This window comes from Dendropsophus ebraccatus, chromosome 2, assembly GCF_027789765.1.
Source record: "Dendropsophus ebraccatus isolate aDenEbr1 chromosome 2, aDenEbr1.pat, whole genome shotgun sequence".
Lineage (NCBI taxonomy): Eukaryota > Metazoa > Chordata > Amphibia > Anura > Hylidae > Dendropsophus > Dendropsophus ebraccatus.
Window position 1 is genome coordinate 194411834 of NC_091455.1, and position 16554 is coordinate 194428387.

Genomic DNA, 16554 nt, shown 5'->3' on the forward strand with positions numbered 1-16554 from the left:
TGTGTATGGTATTTACAGGTGTCACATTACGTGTGTTTTTGATGTCACAATCTCATTACAGTGGATAAAGCACGTAGACGATCAAGGTAGACCATATTACTACAGCGCGGATGGATCGCGCTCTGAGTGGGAGCTGCCAAAGGTAAGGACTACAATGTATGCACAGGTAATGTCGGCTGCTTGCATCCATGCATAAGGCTAGGGTTACATGGGGATATGGGTCACGCAACCAAAATGTCCGTCTTTTTTTCTTTTGGAATGATTTGTCATACAGCTTTATTAAAGTTGTGATTTTGTTTGTAAATTAAAGAGACAAGCAGGTTGCAGAGACACATGATGGTCAATGCTGGCAAATTGGCACAGTAATAGCGTTGACTATTATTAGATGGAAAGTCGCAGCCAAATGACCAAAGTCACCATGTATCCCCGGCCGAAAGCAAAACAAATCAACAACAAAAAAATCAAATGGCTTCCAGCCTAACTCTGTTGCTCGTCTGAAATCTACACGTTAGACATTGTTGTGATGGAGATGTAGCTGATGCGTAATGACAGGCCCATAGTGTGTGCTACAATTTTAGCACCAAGTATACTGCAAGCTAGCACAGTCACCCCCGCCATTATTACCCAGATCGTATTTCAAAGTCTGCAGAAAAAGTCGTAACCTAACCCCTTCATGATCAACAGTTTTATTGGTGTTCTATTGGTGTAAATAGGAATTTTTTATATCTTTTTTTTTTTTAAAAAACGACAGCAATTCTGGTGTGGGTTTTTTTCCCCCTTTTCTCATTTTTGCATTCACCATACAGTAAAAATGTTGTTTTTTAATAGATCGAACAATTCCGCACGCTACGATACCAAGTATGTTTATTTTTATTTTATTTTTTTTATTTCTAAAATGGCAAAGGGTGTGATTGAAACTTTTTTGTTTTAAGTGTTGCTGTCGTTATAACTTTCTAAATCAATAGTAGATGTGATATAAAGCAAGTTTGCAATATACATTCATTATTTTTTTTTATTTTTTTTGCTGTTATCATGCTGTAAAACAAAGCTGAACTTACCAGAAATCCAGGTCCAGTCTCCTGAAGGCAGATTTTCTGACTTGTGCTTGTTGAAAAAACCAGATTAAACACAGGAATTCCGGCCAGTACAGAGAGTCACGGCTCAATGTGTCCATCAATCACATGACTGCCTTCTCTCTGTGAGCGCTCAGATGGCCTGGGAAACACAGGACCTCCTGTTTTCTGACTCTTTCCTGTTTTTTGAGGGGGGAAAAAGTCAGAAAACAGGAAGTACCGTGTTTTCCATGATAACTAAAAAAATAAATAATGAATGTAAATAGCAAACTTGCGTTATATCACATCTAATTGATTTACATTTTGAAAAGTTATAACGATAGTGATACTTTAATGCATTTTTTAGGTTTTTCTAGGGGACTTGTATAAGCAATCCTTAGAATGTTTATACTGATCAATGCTATGCCATTGCATAGCGTTGATCAGTATTATCGGTGCTCTTCTCGTGGAGTCTGGAGGCAGACTCTGAGAAGATTGCTGATCCAACAAAGCAGAGGTAAGGACCCTTTCTCTGCATTGACACCCTGAAATGCTGCCATCTCTATAGATTGCTGCTGCCTGTCACTATCCCTGGCTCCTGGCACAATAAAACCCCTTTATTTATATATACATTCTTACTGCATTGAACATTGGCATTGTATATAGTCTTATTGCTGACGTGAAGGGGTTAAAGGGGTCACCCATACAGATAAAAATCAACTGGTGGCAGAAAGTTATACAAATACATACATTATTTCTATTTAATAAATCTACACAAAATATATATACACAAGTCTTCCAGAACATATCAGCTGCTGTATGTCCTGCAGCAAGTGGTGTTTTCTTTCCACCCCAACACAGTGCTCTCTGCTGCCACCTCTGTCAATGTCAGGAACTATCCAGAACAGGAGAGGTTTTCTATAGGGATTTGTTACTGCTCTGGACAAGGCATGCAGCAGCTGATAAGTACTGGAAGACTTGTGTATATTTTTTTTATTTTTATTTTTATTTTTTTTTAAGAATCCATCATAACATCTTTATCCTCCAGTATTGCTGTCCTATTTTCACCATGTAAAGTTACTTCTCTCCAAAGTTCTACAGGGTTGTATTTTCTTTATATTTTTTAGTATAATTCCTTATTACCACCTCATCAGAGAGAGATCACTAAAAGCCGGAGTCTTGATAGAAAGTTCCAAGAACCTATAGTTTTTACCAAGTGGCGACACAGCACGTACCTGCTGGAGGCCAATGACAAGGTAATGTGACGTCTTCTTTTTGTCTTGCTTTCCAGAGGACCGCAGCGTACGGACAGTGTAGCAGTTATGGCCAATCCCTAGTGCTATAAATACGCTGTATATCCTGTTATGGCAGGGTGGTACATCACCTGTTAGATATGAGGCTAACCTATACTAGAAGAGCCATTTGTAATCCTCTAGCTTCGACAGAAGACGCCAATGAAATTAACAGGTCCGTTTTGTTTTTTACAGTTGCATATCAAGCAAAAGCGTAATTCCTCTGAGTATTACATACCTAGCCCCGGTTTTTTGACCTCATCTTATTCTATGAAAGTTAGTATTCTGTCTCTGGTGTGTGCTTGCTTGCCAACACATGTCCACATTCCAAAAATTCTTCAGATCTGTGAATATGCTTGCCTGCCTGCTGCGCAATGACGGAAAGAAAAGTGGTTTTCATCCAGATAGAAAGAGGAATCGTTTTCTTTAAGGGGCAAATAACACTCAATGTATTCATACTAAAGCCTACCCAGCCTGCCAGAGGAGTATATAGAGTAGTATATACTAGCCGGAAAGGGTGTGTGTGCAAATAGCCCTTATCCAGACATAAGAGTGGTTAGACTCCTTTAGCAAAGCCGTAAGGGATCACATGTTACACTTTCTTATAACTAAGAAACGTGAAGACCTAGATGAAAGCGGGGACTTTGCTCATGCAATTCCTTAAAGTGTCACTGTCGTTTAAATTTTCTTTTTTTTTGCAGTAATCAATAGTCCAGGCGATTTTAAGAAACGTTGTAATTTAGTTTATTAGGCAAATATGCCATTTATCTGCATTCAAAAAGCCTTTCCCCAGGTCCCCTTCCACCTCCCCTTCTCTCTCATCCACTGATCATTATCAGGAAATCTCAACTGTTTTACAGTGTCGAGCCCTGTGTAACCTATGGAGAGGGGAGGGGAAGGAGGAAGGAGGGAGATTAGTCGGCAGCAGAGAGCAGAGAACTAGGGATTACACAGCAGACCTGTGTGAAAGCCGGTATTCAGAGGTCAGAGACGTCAGTGCTGATGTCAGAGGAGATAGCCCGGTGATGTAGTTGTAAATTAACTTTGTTGTCCAGTTTTGGTGCCTCCCCTCCCCTCCCCTTTCCATAGAGAACCATGAAGACAGGGGGAAGAGCTTCAATTTGCTTTTTCATGACAAAAATTCATTTTTCGGCTAATAAACACAATTACAAATTTTCTTAAAATCGCCTGTACTATTGATTTCTGCAAAAAAATGTAAAAATGACAGTGACACTTTAAAGGGAATGCATTGTGTATTTAACTTTAGGTTCATCATTGAATTTCAGTCTGTAAAAGGAGGGGAAAAAAATAAAAAACGAGGGCATCCATTTTGGAGGCAGTATGAGCCTCCTTTGTATTGTCCGTATAGACAGTGCTTCAGGGTGTGTGTTTACGCTTTATGGCAGCTGCAATGAATGGAAGAGACCTGCAAATAGGTTGTAGTTTCCAGGATGTATTGACCCCTTCCCTAAAGGCTCTATTACATGGGACGGTTACAGGCCAGTATCGCCCCATGTGATAGGCCCCAGTGATCAGCCGGTAAATAAGCAAAACCTTGTTTGTTGGCTGATCGGGCCGTTCTGGAAAGGAGAAATGGAAAAATCAACTGCAGGCAGCTTCATACTTACCTGTCCATGTGCTGCTTTACATGGATACATCCATAGGCCATGTTTTTCTGGCAGCCCTAGGGTGGCATCCCACTTCTGCAGCCATGGGGAATGCAGAGCGTTCAGGTTCGGAGAATGTTGCAGAAGCGAAACAGGTTGACACGTCCGTTCAACACTAGTGATAAGGGGTCTTACCTGTTTCATCTTGCACAGCAGCGCTCACGGCTACCTGATGATGGCATATTTTAGCAATATGCTATCAATTTATGAGATGGGAATACCCCTTAAAAAAATAAATAAATAAACAAAAAGTTTTATTATAAAACATATAAATATATATAATAATAAAATATATATATATAATTTTTTTTGATGATACATTCCCTTTAAATGGCAGATTTGGGGCATTAATACCTACTAGTTCAGTTTGACAGGTTACTTCACAGATACCCAAAAGGTGCCCATACACTTTCAGACGAACATTGTCCTATCTGACCTGCTCATACACATGACTGCTCGGCTTGGCCATGGTTCATGTGTTCCCTATGGCAGTGATTTTCAACCTTTTTTGAGCCACGGCACACTTTTTATACTTAAAAAATCCACCATGCTTCTTTCCACCATGCTTCTCTCCACCATGCTTCTCTCCACCATGCTTCTCTCCACCATGCTTTTCTCCACCATGCTTCTCTCCACCATGCTTCTCTCCACCATGCTTCTCTCCACCATGCTTCTCTCCACCATGCTTCTCTCCACCATGCTTCTCTCCACCATGCTTCTCTCCACCATGCTTCTCTCCACCATGCTTCTCTCCACCATGCTTCTCTCTGCTGTTTCTCTCCCCCATCCCCATGTTTCTCTCCCCCCTGCTTCTCTTCCTGTCTTTCTCCCCCATGCTTCTCTCCCCCATTGTTTTCTCCTGTTTCTCTCTGCCCCCCCCCCCTTCCTCCTCACCTCCTCCGAGTTGGTCTCCGCTGCTGTCCACCTCACCTACTGGCCGCCCGTAGGGCCCGGACGTGCTCCTCCTATCCAATCAGCGGAGACCGGGAGCGTGGTGCGCTGCGGCGGGCCGTGATGCACGCATCAATCAACGTGTGCACTACGTCCCGCTGCAGCGCACCACGCTCCCGATCTCCGCTAATTGGATAGGAGGAACACGTCCGGGCGCTACAGGCGGCCAGTAGGTGAGGCGGACAGCAGCAGCGGGGCAATCTGCAGGGGCACCATAGTTTGGGGAACTTTCCCCACGGCACACCCGACCATGTGTCGTGGCACACTGCTTGAAAATCACTGCCCTATGGGGTGGAGTAAGCTGCTGTCAGACAGCTCTGCTACTGGTCTATCCCTCGAAGTGTATGGGTACCTTAAAGGGGTTCTTCTTTGCTCCTGTTTCGAAAAGAATGGCCTTAGTATTCAGGGTGTTTGTCGTCCTGCACTTTTCTTTCTGATTCATTTGCAGTTATCATGATTTTGAAATGAGCTAGATAGACCAAATCCAGATCTCCAATAACAGAGCGAATCACCCCCGTGTATCTGCATACGCATGTTATTAATTCTCGTTGTGATTCCGACCTCAACCTATTTTTTTATTTTGTATTATCAGGTAACGTTACTAACAGCAATTTGTATTTATTTATGTACAATCCGAATGTTGTTACCCCCCCCCCCCTCCAACCCTTGACCCCACATTGATTTTGGTGCCTTTTTAAATTTATTATGGCCTTATAATTTATTATTTATTGTTGCCTTATAATTTATTATTAGTGCATGTGCAGATACAGTGTATTGTAGCCTCCTCAAACTGGCCACATAATAGCCCATTCTGCTTCTTGACCCAAGGGCCAAGTAAGTGGACTGCCATTCAATTTAAGGCACAAGCATGGTCAAATTGAATGATAAGTGGCGTTTGAGCCTTTGGGCGGATTATTCATAGCTCAATTGCAACCAGTTTTTGTGATCCGTAGACAATTGCCCACTGTAACTACTGCTGAGAATTGTGAGATGTGATCCATACACTGCAATATTTATCAAAGTCTATTGTTAAAAAAATAGTTAGATATAGTCATAACTAATACAAAGTGAAAGGACTTCAAATGGGAAAGTGTTAAGGAAGATATTTTTCTTTCTGCAGCTCATGTTCAGATCTATCCGGCCCCTTCCTGTTTATTCTTATAAAATTTAGCAAGAAGTAGACAGAAACTAGAAAACAGCATCAAGTGCAGGATCTGACTACAGAGGGTTTGTTGTCTGTTGCCGTGGAGACGTATAGATTTACATCGGTGCTGTAGACGGTTTTAAAAAAGTTGCTTAGTTTTTTCATTTTAGAAATCGTGGCAAAAAATAACAAATGTAAAAAGCTTTTAAAGGGATCCAAACAACATGAAATTTCCATTGTCTGTCTGCAGCATGTTCTACAGTAGGGAAAACTGAGCAGACTGATGTGTAATTTTGTGGGAAAAGATTAAAAAATCACTAGTAATTTTGTATTTAAAGGGGCAGTTTGGGGCTCTGGGAGTGGGGCTACCGCCCCCCAGAACACTAATCTACCTCTGGCCAGAACGCCTCTTGTAATGAAAATAGACAGAGGGGGCCTGCCATAAGGATCTAACTACTAAGTGCAAGGGAACGACGCCGAGGATGAAGGTAAGAGACTTTCCTTCATCCTCGGTGCTCCAAGCAGAAAAGAGACCTATCAATTGGTTAGATTCATCTAACCTGCTGATAGTTTCCCTTTAAGTCAGTCATTTCTGCATTCACAGTGGCGGTTATTTCACTAGATGCACACGTACAGGGATAGCTGTCAGTCACTGATCCAGACCGCACGCTGGACTCTTAAGCCCAACAATGATTGGGGATTTAAAGTGAGACTATCAGCAGGTTAGAAGCATCTAAACATTCTCCCCAATTCAGTGAGCTTTTCCAGACACATGGCCTTGATAGATGTGCCATTCCTCTAATAAAGCTAGCCTGGTATTATAGTGTATGGTGACTCACAATAACCACAATCCTCAAACTTTTCTTTACATATAATTTCGGCATGTTCAAGGGCGCTGGTGTCTATTGGGTCACAAATATATTTAGTAAGTTCAACCAGTTAACAATTTATCACATCTACAAGACTTTCCCAGATGCCATTGGAGTGATTTTACGCCTGTCTGTGCGTGGTGTAATTTGTGTCCAGATTTGCTTTTTGATGTAGTGTACAGTTTGTGGTTTTTTTTTTTTTTTTTTAATGTGTGTAAATTGAGCATCTCCCTCCCAGATACATATCGTGATGAGTAAACATGTGTAAAGTGTGTTTTAATTTTGTAGGAATCGACCACTACATCCAAGCAAACTTTCCCTGATGTTGAAACCTCACCATCCTCCCCGAAGCACCAGTCAGCGGTCAGTACGTCTTAATTCTTGGTTATACAGTATAGATAGTCCACAGTGCCCAGGGAAGATGCGCTACCAAGATGCTGATACCCAGATGTGCTAAAAGTATGATGTATTCTTTTAAGGGGTAGTTTAGCAAAAAAAAAAAAAAAAAAAAATCTTTCATATCAACTGGTGCCTTTGCTTTTGACTTAGTAATTTACTTCTATTAAAAAATTTCAAATATTCCAGTACTTACCAGATGCTATATGTCCTGTGGGAAGTGGTGTATCATTTACAGTCTGACACAGTGCTCTCTGCTGCCACCTCTGTCCATGTCAGGAACTGTCCAGACCAGCAGCAAATTCCCATAGAAAACCTTTCCTGCTTCCCAGACTTGAAAGAATACACCACTTCCTACAGGACATACAGCAGCTAATAAGTACTGGAAGACCAGATTTTTTGATAGAAGTAAATTACAAATCTCTGGCACTTTTTGGTACAAGTTGATTTGAAAGAAAAATGTTCTCGCTAAACTACCTCTTTTAATGTCTCAAAACAGATTACACATTATGAGAAGAGGTTCCTCTCTCCCTCAGGTCCCTATATTCTTGGTTATTAATATTGAATAAATTATTGTGTCAGGGACAGCAATGGAGATGTATCAGAACAAAGGATGAATGTTGCTGTTGCCCTTAAAGGGGTTATATGGCTATGCAAAACAATAGCTATATGGTTGCAAGTATGTAAAAATAAAGAAGCTATACTTACCTCTCTGTTCTCCCTCAGTGACATTCTACAGTTCTCCAGTATCACCCAACCCCCTTCCCCTGAAACAATCCTGCCTCCACTTCTGAGACAGACTTGTCTTGGGCATGACAGCCCGCTCAGCCAGTCTCTGGCCCAACCGCACATGTGTTCTGTACAGGAACAAGAACAGCCGTCCCTGCTCCTGTACATACCTTGCGTGGTAAATTTCAGGGCACTTCTGAATTGGGATCCACATTGAATTTGACAGTCAGTATGAATGAAGAGGAGGATGCAGACTAATCTGGAATATTTTCTCTTCTCTGTGCATTGTGTTCTGCCTTACACACCATGTTTAGTAGATTGGAGCTAACTTTTTTTTTTGTCTATTTCAGGACCAAGAAAAATATGGTGTACTAAATGTAACCAAAATCACAGAAAATGGGAAAAAAGTTAGGTTAGTATGATCATTGATATTACTACGTGTTGCAAATGTTAGGTAGGAACAGCCATGTCGCTGTTTGTGTGTTTTCCTTATTGATACGGACGGACACCATGAGTCCAGAAACCTTATTCATACTCCAGCTTACTGAGTCTTCAGATCCAAACTTTTGACATGTCTCTGTGATTTGTCAAAAGTTTTTTTTTTGTTTTTTTTTTTGCAAAGGATCGGGACACAAAGGGTGTCTCTAATAAGTCCTGTGCCTTGTGTCTGGTTTCCAGTGACTCTAAACACCAGGCGGTACATCGGGTTCAGAACAAGATACCTTGGTCAATATTTTTATAATAAACTTCATGCAAAACATCTCAGGACAAACGTTCTAGATAAATACTGACGTCGGATAGGAGTACATGCATGTTCTGAAAACAAAGCAGAGAAAACAAATGTACAAGTCATACAGAAGATAGTAAGATACAGCTTTTGTACATCATATATACATCATGTATCATAAACACTGTCAATATGATCTGATGGGCTATCCACAGGATAACTGATCAGTAACTGATCGGCACTCTACTACACACTGAAGGGGGCCTGTCTCCATTCATTGTGTAGCGATGTCAATGTGTTACTGCATTCACTTGTAGTGCGGCGGCGAGAGATGGCTAATGGACAACTGTATGACCCAGTTTAGGGTCACTTTTCACTTACCTTGCAGATATAGGGGGGATTTATCAAAGGCTGTAAAATTTACACTGGTGCAAACTGGACACAGCAGCCAATCACAGCTCCTCTTTCCTTTCACCAGAGCTAGAAGCTGAGCTGTGATTGGTTGCTGTGGGCAGTTTGCACCAGTCTAAATTTTACACCCTTTGATAAATCTCCCTTATACTCTCCATAGAGTTCCCTGCATCAGTTCTGCCTTGTGTGAATTCACCCACAGGCTCCCACTGGGCAAAAATATTTAGCACAGTATACTTTGTTGTTCTCTATGGAACAGTGTAGTACACTATCCCACAGTGGAGACAAGACAAGGTACTGTATACTAGTGTGACAGCCCAAACTACACCATTGGGCCCTGTCGAGACATATAGCTTATATACAATAGGAGATCAGTGGCTTTTAAAGGGGTACTTCAGAAAAAAAAAATTCAATTCAATTGGTACCAGAAAGTGTCAGTGATTTTGTAATTTACATCTATTAAATTTTTTTTAAAGTGTCCTGGACTTATTAGCTGCTGTATGTCCTGCAGGAGGTGATGTATTGTATCCAGCCGGACACAGTGCTCTCTGCTGCCTCCTCTGTCCATATCGGGAACTGTCCAGAGCAGCAGCAAATCCCCATAGAAATCCTTTCACTTCCTCCAGGACATATAGCAGCTGATAAGTACTGGAAGACTTGAGATTTTTTTCTTATAGAAGTAAATTAAAAATTTCTGCCACCGGTTGATTTGAAAGATTTTTTTTTTTTTGTGTAGGACCCATTTAATGTAATGTGACCATAACCCTAATCTGTTTCTGTTAGTAGTAAAGCTAACTAGGAATGACTTTGTTGGTGTTTCAGGAAGAACTGGACATCGTCCTGGGCCGTGCTGCAAGGGTCATCCATATTGTTCCAAGGCACTGGAGCCAGCTGGGTAAGGAGACCCACATTACACTCTACCTAAACATGTCTATGGTTGGGATCCCCTGGTGTCCCGGCCGCCTGTTCTTAATTAAAAATAAGCGGGGACGTCTGCCAAATGTTAATATAATTCAATTTCCCCATTATAAATGAATCGGCATCTTTAGTCAATTCTTAAGGGACATTTTACTGGATTATTTTTCTTAACCGTTTGATGGGTTCAGGGAACAATGATCTGTAGTGACGCTGTGCCGGCGCATGGCAGCGACAAAACAGGAGTCTAGCCCCGTAAGAGGATAAGGTGTCCTATAGGAAGACTTTCCTAAATGTGTCCATTCACAACTATGTCACCATTTTTATGCCGCTTATATAGGACAAAGGATCGGGCATGTTGAATTTCAGTGCCTGCTCCTTTTGTTCTCCGTATCCTTTAAATGTTTTGTCGTCACCCATTGTGTAATCTGTGGATGTTTAATTGTGACCATAAGTTAATGTTTACCCGCTGTGTATGTCTTGTGCTAACATGTGCCTCTTGTTGTTCCGAGACACTGCCTTTCCTTCCCTCCTTCTTCAACAAGTCCTTCTGCACCCGTTGTTCAGTCTCTGTGCTCCTCCTGTCTCTCCTCTCTGCCTGGAAAAACACTCTCCATCGTCAGCATTTTGTCAACTATGTAAATGTCGGCCCTGTATTCTTCCATTACTGCATGTGCATGGTTAGCATCTAAGCACACGCTCCCGCACGGACATCATTCCACTGATAATATACATAAGAGTAAAGCTATGTTCAGACTGCGTAAGAGACTGGCCGTTTGGGTCGGAACGGCCAGTCTCTAAAAAGATCATCCTGGCCATTACTGCAGTACCAGCCCGATGATCTTTAGGGTCGCAGAGTTCTGATTCGGGCACATCCGTGCGCGCCCGCATCAGAACTCACCACTGCACACTATGGAGCATGCAGCCGGAGCCACTCACTTTCCTAGTGTGCACTGACAGGGTTTTCTGCGGCCACTATTCAATGAATAGCGGCCGTAGAAAACTGACATTTCAGTTTTCTATGGCGCCGCGAGAGATCGCGGGATTCCATAGAAGACAAGGCAACATATCTTTTGTTTTTACGAAAAGATACTCTGTGTGAACACAGCCTAAATGTGCACAGCATGCATAGCATGTGTCTTGTGAGTTACAGAAGGTATTATTTCTGCTGGTTGACAACCTCCCTGTTGGCAGACACTCCACTGTGTAGCTGTGCTGCTGTCACTTTTTAGTTTGTAGGTCTTGTCCCTAAATAGTCACCTTTTTAGCATCTCTTGCACCGTTCCTTCTCTGTAGATGTTCTCATTTTGCGTCTGTAGAGGAGAAAGAAATTGCTGTTTATATGCAATTTTATGACAGCCAGAACAAGAGAGTCAATGCATCTCCTTCTTCTAGTCAGTGCAAGTATGTACAGTTTTTACAGATGTCACCTGCATTCAGGGAACCTATTCTTACATCTAGAAAATATTGCATACTGCTGACAGTGTGCTTCTTTCATCCCAGAGCAAGCCTTTTATACTGTGACATAGTGTCTCCACTGCCTGCAATATACTTGGATTCTATCTATAGCGGCTCAGCTCCCTTCAGTGATCTCCGTTCCCGATGCATTGCATACCAGCCCCGTATACCACACAACACAGGGACCTTCTGTTATGGACCTTATGTATTTCTTGCTTGCGTTTTAGAAGTTTGGCGGAAACCAATCCAAACCGGAGTTCACGGTCGACCTCAAAGGAGCCTCTGTGGAATGGGCTGCGAAAGATAAATCCAGCAAAAAGAATGTTATAGAGGTATACTCTTGTCCTGTTCATTCTTCCACAAATTCTGGGCCCAAGGGAGAGCTAGTTTAATCAGAATAAGCAAAACAGGTCACATTCCTTCCCTCTGTAATAAGGTAAATTGTTAGCATCTGGATGGTTTTGCTGTACTGTTGTCATGTATACATAGCACAACACAATAATGTTTGCCAGCTGCTAGTGAGCGCTAGAAAAACATTGGTCAAGATCACTATTGGGAGCGTACTATCCATCCAAGATGTATGCCAATCAGCCATAACATTAAAGGGGTATTCTGGGGAGAAGCGTCTATCTAGCAGGATGCTCAGTCTGATTGGAGGGGGCGGGGGAATCATACTATCCTTTCTTGCTCCCTGCCCCATCGCAGTTGTTCCAGTCTTGCTACACAGCACTTCCAGTGTGCAGGAATTCTTTGCCTGCCGACCGTGCATCTCTACATGTAATAGTGATGTGTGGCCAGCGGCGGATGAATATGGAAAGAAAATAATATATGTATAATAATATAATAATAATGTATATACCTGTCCACGCTCCCCGGTGCTTCTGCCCACTACCCGCAGCAGACAGAAGCCAGGAAGACACCAAAGAGTGGAGAGGCATGTATATATGTTATTTTACATTACAAGACAAGGGCTACACGGACATCTCTAATGATATATATGCAGTCTTTCATGCACAACAGTCAAGCCATGTAATATACTCAGTAAATAAGGGCTGATCTAGCTGATCGGGCCATGTAATACTGCCATAAGGTTGGGTTCACACTACGGAATCTGCACGGATAAATTCGGTCGCTAGTACGCGCCCACGGCCACGCGCCTTTCCGCCATTCTATGGCCGGATTAATCTGCCACTGCCGAAAGAATCGACATGTCAATTTTTTTAGTGGAATGCGGAATCCGCCCATGCATACAATGGTGTCTATGGCACAGACGGAGAGGCACGCGGCCATGAGCATGAACTAGCGATGGAATCCGCCGGAATTTATCAGCGTGGATTCCGTAGCCTGAACCCTTCCTATGGAAGAAAAGACCAGTCTCTGTGGTCTAATAGTACAAAATAGCTACTGCAGCACAGTTTGCTGATAGAGGTTGCTGGCTATGGTCTTATCTGATAAATCCCATTGTCTTTTAAATAATCGTTAGCTTAGTCATGTGACTAGAGATGAGTGCAACTCAGGCATGCCAAACCCAAGCGTGCAGCATTTGAATGGACAGCCATAGGATGTATCCAGATTTTCCAGGACTTCCTAGGGCAGCATCCAACTTTTTCAGCCAACAATAATCAAATGCCAAACACTCGTGTTCTAACAGACCCAAGCGGGCTCAAGTTGAGCTCATCTTTACATGTGACTAGAGATGAGCGAACAGAGTTCGGGTTTGAGTCCATCCGCACCCGAACGTTCGGTATTTGATTAGCGGGGGCTGCTGAACTTGGGATAAAGCTCTAAGATTGTCTGGAAAACATGGATACAGCCAATGACTATATCCATAATTTCCACATAGCCTTAGGGCTTTATCCAACTTTAGCAGCCACCGCTAATCAAATGCCGAAAGTTCGGGTCCGGATGGACTCGAGCATGCTCAAGGTTCGCTCATCTCTACATGTGACCCATTTTAGCTGAAGAAGTGCACACTTCCCTTCTATGAGAAGCAGAGACCATGGCCATCACTCTGCGGGTTTCAGCTCTTTTCTGCTTCTCAGAGACTAGGAGGATATCTCGGTGCCTGCTGCATATTTTATTCTCTGACAAGCAGAAAAGCAGACGGTCATTGCATGTCCTGCCCCCCAGAAGGGATCGCCCTGTCACTGCAAGCAATGCCGGGAAGAGGACTATAGATGCACATACTAGTCCACCAGGGAACTACTGATTATTTGTTTACCTATAAATGGACACTAAGTGGAATAACCTGATAAATTCACTAGTTTATATAAGACCTGTTCTGAGTCTGGTTCACAGCAAAAGTATGGGTTCAGTCAGATTTCTAGCTGACATGTTGACTTCAACTTTAGAGGGAGTTTTTGAATGCCGAGGGGTGTTCTTCATCATGGCATAAATTTTTGATTGGTCTTGAACACTACATGCAGTGTCCTTAATACCTGAATGTGTCCTGGAAATCTCTGTATGAACCAGACCAGACGTTCTTTGATGCAAAAGTCCTAAAGCCATGTTTATATGTAGTACAAAGGCAGAACCTAATAAGTACATAAATTCTGATATAACTGCAGGGAGAGGAATCTAGGTGCTCATCAAAGCAGCTCTCAACCACTCACTCTTTACTTAAAAGCAGCTAAAAAAAAAGTAGAGCACATTCTTGCATATAAGTTTTTTTTATTTTCTAAGGTTTTTCTCATGATAGACCTAGCACAGATCTGAGAAGTGCAATGTACAGGCATGTATCTCCAGTACTTTACCTACTTAAATTTCTTTTACAGCTAAAAACCCCCTCTGGAACAGAGCTACTGATACAAACCGAAAATGACAACATGATCAAAGAATGGTACACAGCACTCTGCAACACTATCGGCATCCCGGTATGGTTCCTTTATATCAGGTATGGGGAAACTTTGTCCCTCCAGCTGTTGCAAAACTACAACTCCTACCATGCCTGGACAGCCTTTGCTGGCTAGGCGTGATGGGAAGTGTAGTTTTGCAACAGCTGGAGAGCCAATAGTTTCCCATGCCTGCTTTATATGATGCCCCCCTGCTTTTGGTGCCCTATTGCATAGTGATTATCTTCAGAATCAGGCAGATTATCGCTCCGTGTAATAAAGACAATGATCATAATATTATTATTTATTATTATTAAGTATATACTTGCCTATACTCTCCTGGTGTCCTGCAGGCTTGTCCTCGTGTTCTCTGCCCAGCGCTGGCACTTATGACCCAGTCTCCTTAGTGACAGGTCGCTCAGCCAGTCAGTGATGGGCTGAGCAGCCTGTCACTGAAGACACTGAGCCAGACGTGTCTGCGGTGAGCAGAGAACACAGGGAAAAGGCTGCAGGACAACAGGGGAGCATAGGTAAGTATAAGCTTTATTATTTTCTGTTTAAAAAGCAAGGGCTGCACAGACTTCGCTAAATACCAGATTGCCTTGTAAGTCAATATTTATTGGTCAGATACTATTTTGTTTGTCAGATCTATTATTAATTATATATGTTGTTCCCTTTTGAATAGGATCAGAGCAGCATTTACAATTTAGCAGGTTTCACAGCTGCAATCCTTGTCTGCACAGATATTGCTCTGATGTTTTGCATTCTGGGCAATATAGTCCATAGACTGAATACCGATCCAGTGTAGGGAAAACTGACCATCGTATCGCATTGGAATAGCTCGGCTAAGCTGTTATGGATTCCATTTGTCCACTAATTCTTACAGCAGCCAGCAGAACTGTGATTGCAGCTCTAGAGTATAATACAGGCTGTTTGAGTACTTTCACACTCTTGTCTGCAGTGTATATGATAGGCAAGCTCCTACTGTATATGATAAGTGTATTTATCGACCCCCATACCTGTAATACATTTTCTGTGGGTTTTGTTTGTTTTTTTTTTCACTAAATAAAATCCCTAAATTCCAGACGCCTACTTTAATATATAATGAAATCTATGTGAGATGATATTTAGAGGTGAATATATTTAATGTTGCTTAAGAGGTAGTGATTTTACCAACCCTGGCTCTTTATATGTTAGTCTTCAAATGCTGTATCTGATAGTAAAATATTCCAAATTTATTATCTAATGTTTTTTTTCCTTGGTGCACCTTTTGGGTGACACGAATGTGTCCCCACCAAAACATAACTTTCCCTCCAATCTTGCAGTTTCATATTTATTCTGTGTATTACATTCTATGCATTTATACAGTATTTGATTTTTAATTTTTCCTGCTCCAGATTATGGAGTCCGACGAGCCCAATGAGGATATGGTTCCTGACTCCCCAGTAGAGAAACATGGGAAAGATAAGCACGACAAGGAAAAGGATCACGATTCCAAAAAGAATCGATGTAAGTCCTCCCATAGTGGCAGCGTATGTTCAAAACTGCATTCACACCATGGTTTTAACCCCCTCCCAGGGCAGTGTGTCAACATGGTCGACAACATTTGGTGTTCGTACCGGAAGCATATACCTTTTAGAAATGGGCTGATCTTAGTCTCAGTTACACCGCTTTCAGTCCATTCAAGTCTATAGACATCAAGTTGCACATCAGAAGGCTGCGGATGAAGGAACTGAAATGCGGTGTGAATGTAGCCTAAGCTCCATTATTGGGAATCAAATTATTATTTATTAATATTCATGTCCCACTTTTTTTTTTTTTTTTTCTTTTTTTTTTTTTTTTAGCTATCAAACAGACATCCATTGATAATTCGGAGCAAAAGAAGACCAAAACAAAGTTAAAGAAGTTTCTTACAAGGCGGCCAACAATGCAAGCAGTGCGAGAGAAGGGCTACATTAAAGGTAATTTACTCCTGAATACTGGTCATCGGCTGTGATCAGAGTAAGGGGAGGCCAGTATTAATGGTGCCAAATGTCAGTCTAGATAGGAAATAGTTGGCACCTTTGGCCATGTGACCAAAGATTAAGGCCTCATTCACACGTCCAGTTTTTT

At 42.0% G+C, this 16554-nt stretch overlaps 1 protein-coding gene across 8 annotated transcripts in view; it reads left to right on the plus strand.

Annotated features, from left to right (window-relative positions):
• The window catches only part of ARHGAP12 (Rho GTPase activating protein 12), an 82768-nt gene that overhangs the window by 57804 nt on the left and 8410 nt on the right, over positions 1-16554 (plus strand). For 5 of the 8 annotated variants that reach the window (XM_069958980.1, XM_069958983.1, XM_069958987.1 and 2 more), the window contains 10 exons: positions 62-142; positions 2180-2308; positions 2540-2620; positions 7264-7338; positions 8451-8512; positions 10061-10133; positions 11839-11943; positions 14386-14484; positions 15840-15951; positions 16287-16403. In XM_069958980.1, the coding sequence (XP_069815081.1) occupies positions 62-142; positions 2180-2308; positions 2540-2620; positions 7264-7338; positions 8451-8512; positions 10061-10133; positions 11839-11943; positions 14386-14484; positions 15840-15951; positions 16287-16403 (934 nt within the window). The remainder of the gene's footprint in view (positions 1-61; positions 143-2179; positions 2309-2539; positions 2621-7263; positions 7339-8450; positions 8513-10060; positions 10134-11838; positions 11944-14385; positions 14485-15839; positions 15952-16286; positions 16404-16554) is intronic. The other 3 variants (XM_069958982.1, XM_069958986.1, XM_069958985.1) reach the window with 2 other exon arrangements.